Source organism: Bos indicus x Bos taurus, chromosome 3, assembly GCF_003369695.1.
Source record: "Bos indicus x Bos taurus breed Angus x Brahman F1 hybrid chromosome 3, Bos_hybrid_MaternalHap_v2.0, whole genome shotgun sequence".
Lineage (NCBI taxonomy): Eukaryota > Metazoa > Chordata > Mammalia > Artiodactyla > Bovidae > Bos > Bos indicus x Bos taurus.
In genome coordinates, this window is record NC_040078.1 from 15,037,022 (window position 1) to 15,055,831 (window position 18,810).

General features: G+C 47.5%; 3 protein-coding genes and 1 long non-coding RNA gene across 14 annotated transcripts in view; 2 read left to right on the plus strand and 2 right to left on the minus strand.

The window, feature by feature from the left end:
* LOC113885454 (GON-4-like protein) overlaps positions 1-3,987 on the plus strand; it is an 88,630-nt gene extending 84,643 nt beyond the window's left edge. For 5 of the 6 annotated variants that reach the window (XM_027530816.1, XM_027530788.1, XM_027530822.1 and 2 more), the window contains 5 exons: positions 737-850; positions 1,396-1,606; positions 2,090-2,717; positions 2,795-2,897; positions 3,478-3,987. In XM_027530816.1, the coding sequence (XP_027386617.1) occupies positions 737-850; positions 1,396-1,606; positions 2,090-2,717; positions 2,795-2,897; positions 3,478-3,627 (1,206 nt within the window). In that variant the 3' untranslated portion in view covers positions 3,628-3,987. Of the gene's footprint in view, positions 1-310; positions 695-736; positions 851-1,395; positions 1,607-2,089; positions 2,718-2,794; positions 2,898-3,477 lie in introns of those variants that run through there. The other variant, XM_027530829.1, reaches the window with a different exon arrangement.
* On the minus strand, positions 3,877-8,186 carry MSTO1 (misato mitochondrial distribution and morphology regulator 1). 2 transcript variants are annotated; one of them, XM_027530851.1, is made up of 14 exons: positions 8,055-8,186; positions 7,810-7,945; positions 7,240-7,309; positions 7,070-7,145; positions 6,742-6,796; positions 6,517-6,655; positions 6,214-6,331; positions 6,004-6,138; positions 5,743-5,895; positions 5,318-5,449; positions 5,061-5,245; positions 4,725-4,829; positions 4,525-4,637; positions 3,877-4,251 (listed from the first exon to the last, which is right to left on the minus strand). In XM_027530851.1, exons 1-14 carry the CDS (start codon positions 8,136-8,138, stop codon positions 4,034-4,036), a joined length of 1,719 nt encoding a protein of 572 aa, XP_027386652.1. In that variant the 5' UTR covers positions 8,139-8,186; the 3' UTR covers positions 3,877-4,033. The 2 variants fall into 2 exon arrangements, with proteins under 2 accessions (XP_027386652.1, XP_027386662.1); XM_027530861.1 differs by lacking the exon at positions 8,055-8,186 and having other exon boundaries at positions 7,744-7,817.
* Positions 8,187-8,352: 166 nt separating this feature from the next.
* Positions 8,353-11,397, plus strand: LOC113885496. Of its 2 annotated transcripts, XR_003509231.1 has the most exons (4): positions 8,353-8,604; positions 8,764-8,817; positions 9,669-9,792; positions 11,239-11,278. It is a non-coding gene; the product is annotated as an uncharacterized LOC113885496 (long non-coding RNA). The 2 variants fall into 2 exon arrangements; XR_003509230.1 differs by having other exon boundaries at positions 8,358-8,817; positions 11,239-11,397.
* A 3,802-nt stretch (positions 11,398-15,199) lies between these two features.
* DAP3 (death associated protein 3) overlaps positions 15,200-18,810 on the minus strand; it is a 41,401-nt gene continuing 37,790 nt past the window's right edge. For all 4 annotated transcript variants that reach the window (XM_027531137.1, XM_027531130.1, XM_027531144.1 and 1 more), the window contains exons 12-13: positions 17,853-17,970; positions 15,200-16,951 (exon numbers count right to left, since the gene is read on the minus strand). In XM_027531137.1, the coding sequence (XP_027386938.1) occupies positions 16,866-16,951; positions 17,853-17,970 (204 nt within the window). In that variant the 3' untranslated portion in view covers positions 15,200-16,865. The remainder of the gene's footprint in view (positions 16,952-17,852; positions 17,971-18,810) is intronic.

The following is an 18,810-nucleotide window of genomic DNA, read 5'->3' on the forward strand; positions in this document are numbered from 1 at the left end:
AAGATTGTTTTGTTTGCATTTTACAGAAGAGGACACTGAAGTGCCAAGAGGGGCCGTTCCCAGGGTCTCATGTTTGATCAGGGGGGGGTCGTTTGGCTCCAGAGCCCGCTTGTACTCGTTGCTCTCTGTTCTCTTCAGGAAGTAGTTTTTTTTGGTCCCTGTCCCTTTACTACACGTCTTGTACTCTTTCTTGGGGAAAACACTTCTTAGTTACCTGAATGACCTTGGGCAATTTATTTAATCTTTGTTTCAGTTTCTTCATTGTTAATGGGGATAATAACAGTACTTCTGTCTTGGGTTTATTGAACAGAGAGTATCATTGAGTGAGCCTTCCATATGTACAAAGCCCTCTCTCAAGGGGATTGGAAGAGAGGGGAGAGCTCCAGGCACAGGGAGACAGAAACAAAGGCAGACGAGTGAGTAGATCACATCTCATGACGGAGCTCTCCAGTGACTTTGCCTCAGATTGTATTCCACTTAAATATTTCCTGCAGCATCTGGGCAATTGGGATCCGTCCGCCTATGGCTCATTTAAGGATTGTTTCAGGGATGCACAGTAGGCTTTAATTGAGTTTGGCCATTCATCTCCCCAGGCAGTGTGAAGAAATGGCACATAATAAATGAGAAAGGAAGCAGGGGAGGGGTCCAGGGGCGGGCTTGTTCGGATGGCTCACAACTCGGCTCCCTCTTGGTGCCAAAAATGTTTGCCAGCTAACCAAGCCCAGGTGTCTCCTAGGAGGCCGAGTGGCCAGATGCGGCCAAGGACTGCGCCTGCTCCTGCCATGAGGGAGGTCCTGACTCCAAGATGAAGAAGAGCAAAAGGAGAAGTTGTAGCCACTGCAGCAGCAAGGTGAGGAGAGAACTGGTGCCCAGGGGCATTAGAGCTGCTGGGGTAAGCCCCAGGTACTCTGCTGTGTGTGGTATTGTTACCCCAGATCTGCGCATTATTGAATTCCTAGAAAGATCACACATGAATAAATAATATGCTGTATACATACTCATTAGTGTGTGTATGCAAATAGAATCTTTAAAAATATAAATAACAGATTTTTCTTTTTAAAAGGAATCTTTTAGGTAAAGTTTTGAAATAGGGAAAAATACCAACCAGTTCATATATTTCCCTCTAAGATTTTTTTTTTAATGAAACAAACATGTGTGGGGAAAACAGCTGAAGGGTAATGCTGGTTCTCTAGGCTTGGTTCCCAGCAAAAATACAGTCCTTGGTTGGAGGAGGAGGGATAGAATGCAGCACTCTGGTCTGGGCCCTTGAAAATCCTTGGAGCAGCCATGCATGTTGCTTGACTTGCTGAGCATCATGGCAGGGCTTCTTCCTGTGGTCAGCCCCCAAGACAAAAGAGGTTAGGAGACCCTTGACCCAGAAGGCCATCCCTGCAGGTCTGTGACAGCAAATCCTACAAGAGCAAGGAGCCCCATGAGTTGGTGGGCAGCAGCCCCCACCGAGAGGCCAGTCTTATGCCCGGTGCTAAGGAAGCTGGGCAGGGCAAGGACGTGATGGAGGAGGAAGCCCCAGAGGAGCGAGAAAGCGTTGAGGCAGCCCAGAGCAGGACTGGCAGGAGTACCAGGAAGGGAGAGATGCCTGCTGCAGGTGAGTGATCCGACTGCCAGCCCAGCCTTTCTCCCTTTATTTCTGTCCCATTCTCACATACTTCACGCAGGGACGTCTTTGAGCCTGGAAAATACTGGTCTTTTCAGGGATAGACTACCACCTTTTTTACTAATAAACCAGTAAGAAACTCTTCTCCTGTCTAGCCTTAATTTTCTCTCCTGTGGCCTCAATCCTCTTGTAGGATTAAGAGTGCTTAACATCCGCATGATCCAGCATTTTCTTCTTGTGTTCCCATTCCTGAACCCCTTCTCCTTATCTGCAGATCCTCTATGATCTGTATTCTAAAGACTCAGCTACTCTCAGCTTTGGCAACGGACTTTATATAAACAACTCTAGCCCCTGCCCTCGCCTCACTCTTGTACATCAGAACTTTAGCACAGTAGTTTGCCAGAGTGACCCCATGGCAATTTGTAGTCCTTAGATGCAGTGTGACCCTTACGTCCTTATTTTCCTCCTAAACAGGATTGGCAGCAGGGAGCACTTTGCCGTCCCCTCAAGAAGTGACTTTTACAGACCAGCTCCTCCTTGATGGCCCGCCACCACCCTGCTCACCAGAGACTCCTCAGCTTCCCTCCACAGCTGGAACTGTGCTGTGCGCTGTCAGGAGTAACCAGGCTGGGCCTGCAGTTCTCTCCGGCCCCAGGGCATCCCCCAGACCTCAGCATGAGGGGGAGGACCATAAGCCAGGGGCTGAGTTGGAACCATCCATGCCCTGGGATGCTTCCGAAACTGAGAAATTGCCTGGAACTGTCGAACCCCCTGCCTCCTTCCTGAGTCCTGTTTCCTCAAGGACTGGAGACTTCGGGAGAAGACAGGTGCCTGGGAGAGCAGACACACAGGAGAGCTGGCTGCCTTCCGGCCGAGCTGGGGTGAGCACAGCAGACGGGATGTCCCCTCTGCGTGGAGTTTCTTCAGCAGGAGTTGACACTGCAGAGACTTCTAAAGCCCCTAGAGGAGGTTTGGCTAAAGACAGTGGAGCACAGGGCAAGGGCCCAGCGGGCGAGCTGCAGGCGAAGGCCACAGAAGCTACAGTCTGTGCCAACAACAGCAAGGTCAGCTCCACTGGGGAAAAGGTGGTGCTGTGGACGAGGTAGGTACGGACGGGGGACGTGTGTGTTTGGAAACGCCAGCTTCCTGACTGAGACTGATCGCCGTGTGTGGTTCCAGGGAAGCCGACCGCGTGATCCTGACCATGTGCCAGGAGCAGGGAGCGCAGCCGCAGACTTTCAGTGTCATCTCCCAGCAGCTGGGAAATAAGACCCCTACTGAGGTAAGCAGGGTGGGCCTTGCTAGAGCTACAAGCCCTAGAGGAACCAAGGAAGGGTTTGGCAAGAGGGCGGCTTGGCCAACCAAGATGATTGGGGATTGTAAAGTTCTGCCCTGAGTAAGACCTGGACTTGTCAGCACGGATAGTAGTGGCTCTAGAAGAGAAAGTGCATTTTTGAGGGAGAAGCCCCAGATTGCATTTTAGTTTTTAGAAGGAATGTGACTTTGGGCGGTGTTTCGCCTCTTGACCCGAGTTTCCTTATCTGTAAGGAGGACTCAACCCTCACAGCCTGTGTTCCACAGACCAGATGGTTCATGTTGGTGTATCATATAGCTTGCTTGAGTGAGTGCATGCCAAGTCGCTTCAGCCGTATCCAACACTTCACGACCCCATGGACTGTAGCCTCCCAGGCTCCTCTGTCTGTGCGATTCTGCAGGCAATGAGTGGGCTGCCATCCCCTTCTCCAGGGATCTTCCTGGCCCAGGGATCAAACTTGTGTCTCCTGCATTGGCGGGCGGGTGGTAAATGTTAACGTGTCACTAACTTAAGAAGGGTGTCGTCAAGGCCCTCACTCTCCTCCTAGGTTTCCCACCGTTTCCGAGAACTCGTGCAGCTCTTCCACACAGCCTGTGAGGCCAGCTCTGAGGACGAGGACGACGCGACCAGTACCAGCAACACAGACCAGCTGTCTGACCATGGGGACCTGCTGTCTGAGGAAGAGCTGGATGAGTGAGACCCGGCATGTGAGGCGCCATCTGAGGATGGAGCCCGCCGGGCCCCCTGGTGGTCAGGGGGAGGGTGGGGCGCTGTGCTTCGCTCCTGCAGCTCTTGAGTGTGCGGAGCCGGAGGAGCAGGGGCCAGGGGCAGTGACAGGCAGGCTGGGGTCGCACAGTCCTGCCGCCCTGTGCATCTTTTATGAGGACCTTAGAGACAGCTGTGAAGAGCACTGAGGGAGTGGGCGCAGTCCTTTCTGTGTTGTGTGTTTTTCTGTCTGATGGTACATATTTATTGTTGTGTGGTCTGATCACAGTGTTTCTAAATGTAATAAATGCGTGTGTTGGTGTAGCCAGTCCCAAGACACTGAGCTCCTGCACCCAGCAGTTTTTATTGTAAACCAGTCCTTTCCTTCTCTGGGCGCGTTAGTCCACGAGTCGGTCGTCGCCGCCCTCGTAGCACTGGGCCAGGCTGCGCAGGTCCTGCAGCGTCTCTTCTAGGTCATCCTGTTCCACCCCAGCGTCCATGAAGCTGGCCCAGCGCCGCAGGTCGAGTTTGGAGAGATCTTTGGCCAAATCCCCCAGGGCCCGGTTCAAGGAGGAAGAGGAGCAGAGGGCCCCGAGCACTGGGATGCTCTCCACCGCTGCAGAGAGAGAGGATGGGAGCTGTTCTTCCTGGGGCTCTGTCGCTCGCATGGGGAAGTCTGGGCCTCTGGCAGACTTGACTGTATAGTAAACTACACAGTGTCCTGTCCCCTTTGTATACCAGCAACCAGGGCAAGAACACTTCTCCCAGGAACCACAGAGTGAATAAAGGAGTGTAACCTGGGCCCCTCCCCAGGACTTTCATCCATGAAGGGAACTGGAAAAGTCTCTCATGCTTGAAAACCTCTGGGTTTTCTTCACTTGCTACATACCTGTCCCTGTTGGGAGACCATCCAGAACTGAACCGTGTTGGCTGAGGCTTGAGGAGAAGAGGGAGGGGTAAGGAGGGACTACCTTGCAGGGAGTCAGCAGCAGATGAGAAGAGCTGTGGGGGCGAGAGAACAGCAGCCGAGTGAGAGGAAGTCAGGGGAGGTCTGAGGTCTGCGAGGAGAGGAGCGAGCATTCTACTGACCTCCTGACTCTAGGCTGCTGCTGCTGCAAATACTGGGCCAAGACTTCTTCCCCAGTGGCGCACGCATGGAGCGGGGAGGGCAGAGGTGTCCCGGGGGCGAGCTGACTGCCAGAACAAAGCCAAAACCACCTTTAATCAGTGGCAGCTCGAATGAGAAACTAGGACTTATGTTCTCAGGCCGTCAGCTTGATCAGGATGCTCAGAGTCTGTTTTACTAATAAGTGGGGCAGAGGGAAGGTGAGCAGGGCAGTGCCATTAGGCTGTCCGGAGGTATCAGGGAGAAAAGCATGTGGAACAGAAGTCTGACAAGGGCTCCTGAGGACCACCAGTCCTTACCTGGTGTGGTGTGCTCTGTCCAGACCCCTCAGCACCACCGACTGGGCAAAACAGCATGTTCCAGAAGGGTCCCCACATGCAGACAGAGGGGTCCATGGGGTGGCCTCTCCAAGCTGCATCAGGGTATCAGGGAGGGACTGGCTTGGAACTGAGGGGAAGGGGATAGTTGCTCCTGCTGTCACCACCTAAAGGCAAGGAAGAAGTCAAGTTATAGAGCCTTTCTCAGCCCTGACCCAGCTCTTCACAAAGCTTCATACCTTTTTCCCAGAGAAGTTCAGCATATCAGCCAGATGAACCATGGAAACTGGTGAGGAGCGTAGGCGATAAGGAACAGTGACTGTGTCCAGGGCTGTAGCCAGGATGGCACCACAGTGGAAGGGCAGAGTGGCCTGTAAAGAGGATATGAAGAAAAGCACTTGGCCTTTTGGGTGTAGAAGAGAGGCTGTGTCAGCAGAGTAGTAATGGCAGAGAGGTCTGTGTGCCTTGGGACAGAGCAGGCGTGTGCTTGGCCCTGGGCTGGACAAGCATAGGACAGTGTCATTTAAGAGGCCACATCAGGGCCGAGTTCAAGATGAGGCTTCAGAATAGATCCAGCAGCGGGTAAAGGCTGATTTGGGAGCGTGTGTGTGCGTGTGGTGCCCTCTTATTAGCTATAAGTCAGAACAAGAGCATTGAGTCTTACGTCATACTGCAGGAGAGGGAAGCTGACGGGCGGCTCGGGTCGCAGCCCCAGGCTCCCACCCAAGGATAAGGGGCAGACCAGAGAGCTGTGAGCAGACAGGTGCACCAGACCGAAAGCTGTGTTTAACAGACGGTAGATGTTTTTCTGCAGCTCCTGGTGAAAGAAATGACAGCAGTTTGGTTTAACCAATGTTCTCACTGGGCTGCATTCCTTCATTTCTCCCTGGGGCTCTTCCCCCCACACCCTGGAAGAACTACTCACCCCAAGGCGGTACGGACCAGGGAGCAGGCCCCAGGTGATTATTCCCCTCCCTGAATACTCGTCTTGTAGCAACTCCGCAGCCTTGGCGCCCAGCCCAGAGAAGCCATCATGCAGGTCACACAGAATCTGGAAGCCCTGGAGAGAGGTGGAAAGTGAAAATGGGCAGATGAGGGAGGTTTCTACCCCACTGCCCGCCGTGCCCTCAGCTACCTGCAGGTAATCACACTCCTCCACGTAGAAATGCAGCCTGTCCTCCAGCTCTTCCAGGTACTTGGGTTCTTTCAGGATGCTCTCCCCTTGGCCGAAAGCCTCCAGGCGGCCTGCCTCCCTGCCACACAAAACCACAGTCTGGGACTTACAGGACTCCCCCACTTCTGTATTTCTGCCTAAGATCTCTTGTTTTGGAGGAGGGCAGGGAAGATGGCCTCAAGAGCCTCATCCAACACTGGTGGGGACCCACATTCTTGCCTTAGAGCCTCTAGCTCCCCACCCCGCCAGTACCACACCTCATACCCATCATGGTTGTACTTGTGAATCATACAGATGCTCCGGGGGTGGAGATGGACTCTGAGGAAGTCTGACCAGACTCTGATACTGCCCTCTGTGGGCATAACTGGTTTTGGAGTTATAGCGTTGGTGAATGGTGGGAGACCTGAAGAAGAAGCAGAGGCAATGTGCCTTTCTCTGTGTTCCTGCACTGCCCAGTTCCCCATTCTGCAGTCCCTGGAGAAGTCTCACCTTTGCCATTGGGAATGGATTTGACCCTCCAGGTACCATCACTACTCAGCACTCCCTGGAAGGGAAAAAAAAATCTACATTTAGGTCCAGGCAGTCTAGAGGCAAACACTGATTTATTCCCCCCACCCCTTTTTTTTTTTGCTGGCCACACCCTGTAAACTCCTTCCTGTTCTCATAGTGGTCACAGTCCTTTAGGAGGGAAAAAGTGCTTTTTCTTAAAATACCATTCTAGGGCACTGCAGATGACCAAAATGCTCTTTTTCTCTGCCCCAGTGTAGGCACTCTGGTTGTACCACTGGGCTTACAAGTTCAGGACAGAGGCCCTCACCTCTGCACTCAGAAGGTCCTGGAGATAAGGGTTCTTGGGATAGAGCTCCTCTTTGTGTGTGGTGAGCTTCCCCTGCCTGAAAGAACGTGGAAATTGATCATAGTGTCAGCTTCCTTGAGTTCTCCAGCTTCCTGCGCTCCTTCCCAACTCCTCTCCAAAATCACAAATACCATGCTATTGCAGCATCTAGCTGTTTGTCCCTGTAGAGTCCACCTTCTTGCTTTAGAGAGCTCAGACTACCTGTACAGAAATAATAGGCAATGTTAGGTAAATCCCAGCCCCTCCCGTCCTGCAGCTAATCTTCCTCCCATCACCTGATAACCTGCTGACACCCTCACTCCAGCACTTGGCCTTTCCAGGCCGCCTTGTAATATACATGGGCTAGAAAAAACCCCTGCATAGGAAAATCTGGATTCCATCCTTCATTTCCCAGCTTAGTCATTAGCTGTGGAACCTGGGCAAACACCACAACCAGCAGTTCTAGGGGAGCGCCACAGCGCTGAGCATCACACTGTCCAGGGACAAGCAGCCCATTCGAGACCGCTCTTGAACGGAATAGTTTTCTTTTCTTGCGTCCCCTCGGGTGTCGGCATAGTGTGGTTAGCTCTCCCTATGGCTCCTCATCTCTAGTCCCACAGGCTAGTATAGTAGGAGTCAAGGATCTTGACGCGAACCGCTGCTAGAAACTCCACACGCGAAGGGGAACACTGGTAACTGGCTGACCCGGGCCACCACCTAACCCTTCAGATCCATGAGGATGAGTCTCGGCGTGTAGGTCTCTTGGCCATGTAATGTCCGGCCGGTCCGGTACAGGACGTCGGGGCACAGCTCTCCCGGAGGCTCTTTGGCATCGGTCGGCCTGCACAACGCAGCATCCTGGGGAGGCACAGAGGAAGGACTGGACTCGGGCGGCGAGAGGAACAGGCCAGAAGCAAAGACTTCTGGAGACCCGGAAAACTCAGCTGAGGCGGCCAAAAGACCTTACCTGCTGGTTCCACCAGTGCGCTCCCACGAAACCCGCAAAATGTCCCAACTGCAAAGTGAGCACCTCCCGAGCCCCGCCCGCCATGCCGCGCGGCTCCGCGGAGTAGAGTGGGAGCTCCCTGCCCACCGTTGCTCCTTGTGGATTGGCTCAGCGGGATGTGGGTGGGGCCTCATCCCCGGCGTCCTATTGGTCCATAAACACATCCTTTCCCATAGGATAAAAGAGTCGTTGGCTTTAAAGACCCCGCTTACTATACCCCGCCTCTTCCTAGCGTGGACCAGTCCTGCTTACCAGTTGTCGTCCAGGGGCGGGGCTCCGCGGCGTTTGCCGGAAGTTGTAGGCACGCGTGCTCAAGCGCCCCGCTGAAGCGTTTTTGGGTCTGCGTCTCCATGTGGCCTCCCTAGCGTTGCTCCCTGAAGATTCTCATACATACTCCTTGCGGCTCTTGCAGCTGTTGCTTCTTCTTTCAGAGGGTACTTAATGCTGGCTAATAGCGCCTCAGGCAAAAAATAAAACCTTGCCAGAAAATAGACTCCTGGAGGACGAAATGGTAACGCACTCCAGTATTTCCCCTGGGAAACCCCATGAAGAGAGGATCCTGGCGGGTTACAGTGCAAAGGGTCGCAAAGAGTGGGGCATGACAGAGCACAGCACAGGAAATAGACGCTTACTTAAAGCCTCACATGCGTTTTCTTCTTCTGTCCAAAAGTCATAGCCTTCCTGATGTGACCCTGCGGACTGACTCGCTCGTTCGCTCTGTTATGTAAGTCAATCAGAGTACGTATTCTTTTGCTTCTGCATTTTGTTCAGTATTGTTAAATTCTTCCCTGTTCTTACATATACTTAGAGTAGTTCATTTTCATTGCTTCAGAATTCCATCTTATGATTATACCTCAAATGATTCACTGCGGATAATAGACTTTGAAGTTGTTTCCAATTTGGGACTATTAGCTGCAACGGTTAACATTCTTGTGCATGCGGACATGCACACATTTCTGTTGCGTATATACCTAGGAGTGTAATTGTTGGGTCATGAGAATGAATATGTTTGGATATGGTAAATAAACGTCTCTAAATTTACCAATTTACAGTTTCACCAGCAGTATAGAGTTTTCAGGTGATGCTCCATAACCTTGCCAACATTAAAAAATTTTTGTCATTATCATTGATTTTGATTATCGGTGAGATTGAGAACATTTTTTTGTATGTTCATCACCTTTAGAATAGTCACTTTTGTGAGGTGTATGAGCATGTTCAAGACTCTTGCTCATGTTTCTTTTGGATTGTCTCATCTGTTTGTAGGGTAAGTATTTGATTCTGAATACAAGACCTTTGTCAGTTATATGTGTTGAAACTATCTTCTCCCACCGAATTATATTAACTCCCCCAGTATGTCAGTTTTTGTTTTCTTAGGCTATGTTATTAATACATACTACTTTACATTTCCTGATGGATTGAAACTTCCACCATTACAAACTATCCCTCTTTTTCTCAAATAATGCAGTTTTACCTTAATACCTATTTTGATAGTAATATAGATGAACCAGCTTTCTTTTGATTAGTGTTTACATGGTGTAATTTTTTTCACTTGTAACTTTAATTTGTATTTTGAAGACAGTATAGGCCAGAAGCAAACACCAAGATGGGAGTATACATATATGTGCTTTGTCAGGGAAATGCCTGTGTGGAAACATCTCAGGGAACCAGAGGAGGCTGGGAGTCTCAGACCTTGAGGAAGGTATGAACCTAGTGAACAGTAGAGGTAAGGTAGAAGTCTGCAGTTTGCTTTTTTAACCCTTATTGAGGTGTTTTTTATATACACTAAATGATTTGTGTCATTTATATCCATTTTAAGTGTTTGATTTTGTAAATACAGAGCTGTGCAGTTATTACCATAATTCAGTTTTAAATCATTTACGTCATCCCCAAAAGATTTTTCCTGTGTGATTCCAGGTAAACTCTGTTCCTACCCCTAATACCAGGCAACCACTAGTTTACTTTTGCCTTTATAGATTTGCCATTTCTGGACATTTCATATAATTATACAAAGGTGGTCTTTTGTGTTTGGAGTCTCAGCGTAAGGTTTCTGAGTTCCTATGTTGTAGCATGTGTTAGTATTTTGCTCATTTTTGGTAATCCATTTTTAAGTTGATGAAGAGTTGGCCTTTCTTCACTTTTTAGCTATTATGAATAATGTTGCTGTGAATAGTCTCATGCTGCCGGAACACAACTCTTGTGTGGACATATTTTAATTTCTTTAGGGTAGACACTTAGGGGTGAAATTGCTGGATCATGGGATAACTTCATGCTTAACATTTTTAGGAACTGCCGAAGTGTTTTCCAAAGTTATATTTCTATTTTATATTGGCACTTGAAATGTTAGAGGTTTCTTTTTTTTTTCCTCCTGTGTGGTGCGGTTTGTGGGATCTTAGCTCCCTGACCAGTTGAACCTGGGCCTGCAGCAGTGAGAGCATGGAGTCCTAACCACTGGACTGTCAGCGAATTCCGATCAAGGGTTCCTTTTTCTTCACATCCTTCCCACCACTTAGTTGTTTTTTTGAATTCGTAGACATTCTAGTGGGTGTGAAGTAGTATTTTATTGTGGTTTTAATTTGCTCAAATCACTAGTGATGTTGAGCATCTTCTCATTATCTTGTCAGCTACTGATATGTCTTTAGTGAAATGTCTATTCAAATTATTTATCTTCTTATTGATGAGGGAATCTACCCAGAAGTCCTTTATTAGAAATAGGATTTACAGATTTTGGCTCCATCTGTGGCTGGTCTTTTCATTTTCCCAGTGAAAATAAGTTTTAAAATCTTGATAAAACCCAATTTATCAAATGGGATTTGTATAGCTCACATCCTCTTATGGAAGAAATATTTGTCTAATTTTTATATAGATCACAGCTTCATATGAAAGAAATATATGCCTAATTCAAAGTCATAAAGATTTCTTCTGAATGTTTTATATTTTACTTTTTAATTAGGTCTATAATCTATTTTGGATGTCTGATGTGAATAACAGTCAAAATTTATTTTTTTGCATGTACATATCCAATTACGGCTTGATGTCTTTGTTGAAAATCAATTGCCCATAAATATAAGGGTTTGTTTCTGGACTCTCAATTTTGTTCCATTGTCTTCCTTTATGCTACTGCCTTTGACTGTGTGGATCACAATAGACTGGAAAATTTTGAAAGAGATGGAAATACCAGACCACCTCACCTGCCTCTTGAGACCTGTATGCAGGTCAGGAAGCAACAGTTAGAACTGGACATGGAACAAAGGACTGGTTCCAAATAGGAAAAGGAGTACATCAAGGCTGTATATTGTCACCCTGCTTATTTAACTTATATGCAGAGTACATCATGAGAAACACTGGGCTGGAAGAAGCATAAGCTGGAATCAAGATTGCTGGGAGAAATATCAATAACCTCATATATGTACATGACACCACCCTTATGGCAGAAAGTGAAGAGGAACTAAAGAGCCTCTTGATGAAATGAAAGAAGAGAGTGAAAAAGTTGGCGTAAAGCTCAACATTCAGAAAACGAAGATCATGGCATCTGGTCCCATCACTTCATGGCAAATAGATGGGGAAACAGTGGCTGACTTTATTTTTTTGGGCTCCAGAATCACTGCAAATGGTGATTGCAGCCATGAAATTAAAAGATGCTTACTCCTTGGAAGGAAAGTTATGACCAACCTAGACAGCATATTAAAAAGCAGAGATATAATTTTGTCATAAAGGTCCATCTAGTCAGGCTATGGTTTTTCCAGTAGTCATGTATGGATGTGGGAGTTGGACTATAAAGAAAGCTGAGCACCGAAGAATTGATGCTTTTGAACTGTGGTGTTGGAGAAGACTCTTGTGAGTCCCTTGGACTGCAAGGAGATCCAACCAGTCCATCCTAAAGGAAAGCAGTCCTGGGTGTTCATTGGCAGGACTGATGCTGAAGCTGAAACTCCAATACTTTGGCCACCTGATGCGAAGAGCTGACTTCACTGGAAAAGACCCTGATGCTGGGAAAGATTGAGGGCAGGAGGAGAAGGGGACGACAGAGGATGAGATGGTTGGATGGCATCACGGACTCAATGGACATGAGTCTGGGTGAACTCTGGGAGTTGGTGATGGACAGGGAGGCCTGGCGTGCTGCGGTTCATGGGGTCGCAGAGTTGGACACGACTGAGCGACTGAACTGAACTGATGCTAGCGTCACTTCACCTAAGTTACTATACCTCCTTTAAAAACTTATTTGGCTGCATCAGGTGCTGGTTGCAGCTTGTGGGCTTCTCTCTCATTGTGGTGTATGGGTAGGTGCTGCTTCTCAGTAGCTGCTGCATGTGAGCTTGGGATGGCATGTGGGATCCTAGTTCCTCAACCAGGCATCAAACTCGTGTCCTCTGCATGGAAGGCAGATTCTTAACTACTGGACCACCAGGGACGTCCTTTAATTACTGTAGCTTTTTTATTTTTAACTGGAGGATAACTGCTTTATAATGTTGTATATTACATTCTGAAAATAGGAAAAGTCCTGCTTTGGTCATTTAAAAAATCAGTTTGGTTTTATTTCCATATCAACTTTAGATTGGTTGTCAATTTTTGCAGAAAAGCCTACTGAAATTTTAATATTGATTGTATTGAATTTATGGTTCAGTTTGGGGGAGAATTAATATCTTAACACTACATAGACTTGCAATCTATGACCATGGACTGTCTTTTCATCAACTTAGATTTTTAAAAATTTCCTCAGTAATACTTTATAGTTTCTGGTGTATGTATGTCTTGCACTTCTTTTGTTCAGGTTGCTAAGTACTTTATTTTCCTGTATTTTTAGAATAGAATTACTTTATTAATTTCATTCTTGGATTTTTCATTGCTAGTATAGAGAAATACAATTGGTTTTTGTAATCTTGTGGTATCGTGACTTTGCTGAACTTGTTTTTAGTTCTAGTAGACGTTAGTTCTAGGAGTATGTTACCTGAAAGTAAAGACAGTTTTGCTTCTTTCTTTTGATTCCAATTCAGTCCACTTGCGTGATGAAGAAAAGCCCCAAGAGGCCAGCTGTGCAGCAGGCGTAGCATGGAGACAGTAAAACTTGGGTCATGAGGATCAGGTCTGAAGGATCTTAAGAAGCAAAGGGGATTAGATAGGATAGGTGATAGAGTGTTTGGAAAAAGATAAATTCGTATTTAACAAATTGCAAAAGTAATGAGGCAATCCTTCAGTAAGGATTTTGTACATAATTGATAGTATACCATTCCACATTCATTAAAGGGAGTGAAGCGTATTGATTATGAGCTCGGCCTTCCAAAGATGAGAGCATTTCCCGGCCGCATGTGCAGTGAAGAATCAGGCTTGCAATCAGTCAGGTCCCGACCAGTAACCATCTGGTAAGGGGAAGTGTGGTGACATCTTGCTTTTTTGGGAGGGAAGTGACAGCCCTGGAGTTTTTAGGGGCCAGCTGCCATCGTCAGGCTAGGCTGCAGTGTCAGTGTTCCGGCGGCCCCGCTGAGTTTATCACAACACCCCTCCCCTGGTGTGGTCAGGTGTCGTCAGTGGCTGCTGACTGTGACGGTGTACCTCTTAGGCTGTGCGTGCTGCCTGTTTCCTTTTCTTTCGCTTTATATCTTTGTGGCTATGCCAGGGCTTCATTGCTGCGCAGTCCTGTAGCCGCAGCGCATGAGCTTCTCCCACTGCAGGGCAGGGGCTCTAGAGCGCGGGCCCAGTGGTTGTGATACACAGGCTTAGCTGCCCCTCACATGGATAATCTTCCTGGACCAGGGATGGTCCCTGTGCCCTCTGCATTGGCAGGCGGATTCTTAACAACCACCGGACCACCAGGGAATTCCTTCCTTTTCTTTTTAAGTTCCTTAGAGCAGGCATTGGATTTACAAGAAAAATTGACAATTTCTAAGATATGCAGAAACATCAAGGTATAAAAGAGTAAGTACACTATTGTGTTTAAAATTTTTTTTAGAATTTTTTCTCTAGAATTTGGTTGCTTCCCAACCAGTCCATTCTGAAGGAGATGAGCCCTGGGATTTCTTTGGAAGGAATGATGCTGAAGCTGAAACTCCAGTACTTTGGCCGCCTCATGTGAAGAGTTGACTCATTGGAAAAGACTCTGATGCTGGGAGGGATTGGGGGCAGGAGGAGAAGGGGACGACAGAGGATGAGATGGCTGGATGGCATCACTGACTCGATGGACGTGAGTCTGAGTGAACTCCAGGAGTTGGTGATGGACAGGGAGGCCTGGCGTGCTGCGATTCATGGGGTCGCAAAGAGTCGGACACGACTGAGCGACTGAACTAACTGACTGAGGGAGCTGAGAGGAAATGAACCTGATATTCCAGGAAATGTTTCTGTATGGTTTGAACTTTGTAATGCATTGTTGTTCAGTTGCCGTGCCATGTCCGACTCTTTCCGACCCCCTGGACTGGAACATGCCAGACTCCCCTGTCCTTCAGTTACCTCCCGGAGTTTGCTGAAGCTCATGTTCACCGAGTCAGTGATGCTGTGTAATCATCTCCTCCTCTTCCGCCGCCTTCTCCTCTTGGCCTTGATCTTTCCCAGGATTAGGGTCTTTGGCAAACATAAAGACATAGTGAAGCCACTGAGTGGCATTCAGGGAACTGCACGGTGCTGTTTAGGAAGCTCGCTGAGGCAACCTGGTGGAAGGTGGGCTGGGGGAGGAGCCTGGAGTAGTTAGGAGCAGAGAAACAAATCAGCAAAGGATAACAGCAACTCAAACAAGAAGTGGTGGCTTATGTAATAAGGATGGAGAGGAAGAAGTCATTTGAGCTATTGAAAAGGTACATCTCAAGGCTTGGGAGGTGCATCAGTCAGAGAAGCAGAACCATATTATTCAATAAAAAGCATCTGTTAAATGGGTTCAAGCTTTCCAGTTGTGGCAGCTGGTTAAACAGTCTCTGTAAGGGTGCTGTCTGATGCTGCTATACCATCAGTCTAGCTAAACTGGGGGTTGGTCAGGGATGGAGTTTCATTTTTGATAGGGAATCCTTGAAGAGGTGGTTTAGGGTAGGGACAGGGACAGCAGACTCTAATGAAAAATCCTGATATACATTCAGACTCTATCATAGTAATTTTTCAAATAAAGCATTAATAAAATCCAAGTTATAAACAGTAGCTACCTGTCATTTAATGCAGACCCACTGTGAGGCACTTGACATATATCATGTGATTTAATTCTCACAAAATCCCTGAAAGTTTAGCATTATTATTGCCTTTACATAAGGTGAAACAGAGATAAGGTAAAATTAGAGAAGGAAATAGGGTAAGACAGATAGCTAGTAAGTGGCTGTGCTAAGTCACTTCGGTTATGTTCGACTCTGTGCGACTCCATGGACGGTAGCCCGTCAGGCTCCTCTGCCATGGGATTCTCCAGGCAAGAATACCGGAGTGGGTTGCCACTCTCTTCTCCAGGGGATCTTCTCGACCCAAGGATGGAACTGGCGTGTCTTACATCTAACCTGCACTGGCAGGTGGCAAGGTTTCGTGGTAAACCTGCATTTACCACTAGCGCCACCTGGGAAAGCCCAAAAAGTGGGAACCAAACTTCTGACTATAACCAGCCACGTGGACCTGGTGAGAACCAGACTCTTCTGAAACTGATGTGAGTCTCTGTTTTCTCAAATCTCAGAAAGCTGGTAACAGATACTACTATTCTGTTAATACATGGATTAAAGGTGTTAATTCATTCCATACAGTGTGTGCTGTGCGGCAGTGGTCCCCAACCTTTCTGGCACCAGGGACCAGTTTCACGGAAGACAGTGTTTTCCACGGTGGAAGAAGGGGAGGCAGGATAGGTCCAGGCGGATTCGAGCACGTTGTGATTTGCTGTGCACTCCACTTATTTGTGCCGTGCGCGGCTTTCTCTAGCTGCGCTCAGTGTGGGCTGCTCTTCACCGGGGCGGGAGGGCTTCTCGCTGCAGTGGCTTCTTTTGTCGCAGAGCACAGGCTCTAGGTGCTTCGGCTTCAGGAGCCGTGGCTCTTTGGCTCTGGAGTGCGGGCTCAGTAGCTGTGACGTCCAGGCCTAGTCTCCCAGTGGCGTGCTGGATCCGGACAAGAGACTGAACCGGCGTCCCACAAACCACAAGGCAGAGTCTTAACCCCTGGGCCACCAGGAAGCCCTGCTGTGCACCTTATTTCTATTAGTATCACATCAGCTCCATCTCAGATCATGAGGCATTAGATCCTTACCGTTGGGGACCCCTGCTCTGGGGGTTTAGAACTTATTTCTTTCAGGAAGCTGTAGAAAGGGGCTGTACCATACAAAACTGCCACACTTGTCTGGAGTTTGAGGAAACTTCTTAGGGACCATGATAAAAGTAAATAGGAAGTGAATGGTCTGGGAGAGATAAGTCAAGCTATCAGTCCCAATCTCATAAACTGAATAAAGACTGGAAAATTTCTGTAGAATTTAGTCTCTTCAGACCCTCAATAAGCAGAATGCCAAAGAAATTCAATTTGGCCAATTCCAAATAGGCTCTTTCCATCTTATAACACAACACTTTAAGAAACATACTTAATTTTTAAGGAAAAGCTACATGATTATTTAAAATGTGAACACCACAGCTAATAAACCGGTGTTAGTTTCAGGACATCTTGTTGCCACCACAGGCCCAGTACAAGGAACCCACCACAACAGAGGCTGGGAGCTGACTGCAGTCCCATGGCTCCACGTGTACCGGCGCCGGCTGCTCTTCCTGTATACCGCGGGGCCTCCCATCTGACTGGTCCATTAAAGAAACATCCATTGTCTTCCATGCACTTTGTGACCGTGGCTTAGAGGTAGGCACAGAGCCGCTCCAGCAGCCCGGGATTCCTGTTACTTAAGAACAGCAGCTCCTTCTTCCCTTCTTCTGTATGAGCTAAAATAGAATCAAACATAGATAATTGGCAGATTTCTCCTGCAGCATTGTTACTCAGCAAAATCTACAGTCAGAGGCTACGTTATCCAAGTTATATTCTGATGTAATTAATACTCCCAAGACCTCACTTCTAGACCCTTTATTCTGCAATGCCCCCCACCCAAGTATTATTTTTTCTATGCATAATTTTCTTTTCTTTCTGTTCCTCCAACCAGCATCTAACCCTCCCGCTGTTCCAAGACTATACTCTGGACTTGAAGGGCTCTTGTGAAATCTCACCATGGTGCCTCCTAACTCATCATGCTGCAGTGACTTTATACACTCCCCCTTATTCCTCTAATAACCATCCCAATTTGCAGGTAATTCTCTATCATCTAGTGACAGAAACACCTTTATTTTTCCTCCACCCCTACCCCACACACCCCAGAACTAAGGGCAAGCGTAGAATGAGCAGCTGGCACACTTTCATACGCAGATACTAGGACAGGTATGGCAAGGATTTGGTTTGGTGCTGGAGTAACTCCTCACATGGTTTCAGTCATTCTGTGGGTGTCCCAGCACGTAAGCCTCTCAATCCAGGCTTGCTGAATGCTAAGTAGGTGCAACAGCGAGAGTGTGGCAGCAGCTAAGCCCCTGGAAGCTCTCCAGTGGCTCCTCTATGAGCACAAGCACCTTATTCTAGAGTAATACAAGAATTCGGGGAGAGAGATAATGTCTCATATAAATTAAACTATAACCACCCGCCAACCTCACACTTTCTTCACCATCTAATCAGCCAGGAAGAGATCAAGATAAAAGGGAAAAAAGATGAAAAACAAATTACAGGCTGCTCCTGAGGGAAGAAATCAAGGTTCTGTCTCAGTGGGGTTCTTCTGTGAGAGGAAACAATTAAGCAACTGACCTTTCTCATGTTGAAGCCAATTGTTCTCCAAATAATACTGAATACAACCTTCAAATTCCTTTGGGTTATAATTGGAAACCAGGATGGGAATAAAGGGATCCAGGGTATCAAATCCTTCCTGGAGAAGAAAAAGGATAAAGAAATAGTATTCGTTAAGTGACAAATTGGTATTTATTTAAACACTTTTGAGGGTAAGGTCTTTGCTTTTGTTCTGTTCCACCTGATTTCACATTCTCTGGGGCTGGTTACTGTTGTTCTACATGACCACACACAGTGTATTTAAAAAAGAGATAATGCCTGAGACACAGGGCGAGGGGGTGCCACTTATCTGAGAGTATACCCGCATAAACATATACAACCTTCAACTTTTTGGAGTTCTAACTTCAACAGTCAACAATAGTTTTGATGGTTCATATACTCCAAAAAAAAAAACAAAATGACAAGGAGTGGGGGAAAAGATCCTGAATGGCATATAAACTGAAACAAATGAATCAAATTGTATTTTAAAGTTCAAACATAACACTGAAGGGAGAAGGGAAGCTAAGAGAAACTAACTTGCGGATAGAGTATTTGAAGAAAGACTCTGGCTCCTGTCTGAGTCTTTGCAACCCCATGGGCTATACAGTCCCTGGAATTCTCCAGGCCAGAATACTGGAGTGGGTAGCCTTTCCTTTCTCCAGGGGATCTTCCTATGATCAAACCTGGGCCTCCCCCATTGCAGGCAGATTCTTTACCAGCTGAGCCACGAGGGAAGCCCAGGAACACTGGAGTGGGTAGCCTATCCCTTCTCCGGCAGATCTTCCCGACCCAGGAATCAAACCACTGTGTCCTGCATTGCGGGTGGATTCTTTACCAACTGAGCTATCAGGAGAGCCCAAAGACCCTTAGGCTAAAGATGAAAACTGCTCTGAAACATAGTGAAACTAAATAAAAGGGAAAAAAAATTTTGTGTTCTAAT

Bases quoted from the DNA above. Each gene is read 5' to 3' on its own strand.
- MSTO1 (XM_027530851.1), bottom strand. From the start codon at position 8,138: ATGGCGGGCGGGGCTCGGGAGGTGCTCACTTTGCAGTTGGGACATTTT. The intron at 7,146-7,239 runs GTATTTGTGATT...ACGTTCTTTCAG, and splicing joins CTAGATGCTGCAATAGCATG to GCAGGGGAAGCTCACCACAC. The intron at 6,797-7,069 runs GTGAGGGCCTCT...TTTCCCTTCCAG, and splicing joins AGGACCTTCTGAGTGCAGAG to GGAGTGCTGAGTAGTGATGG.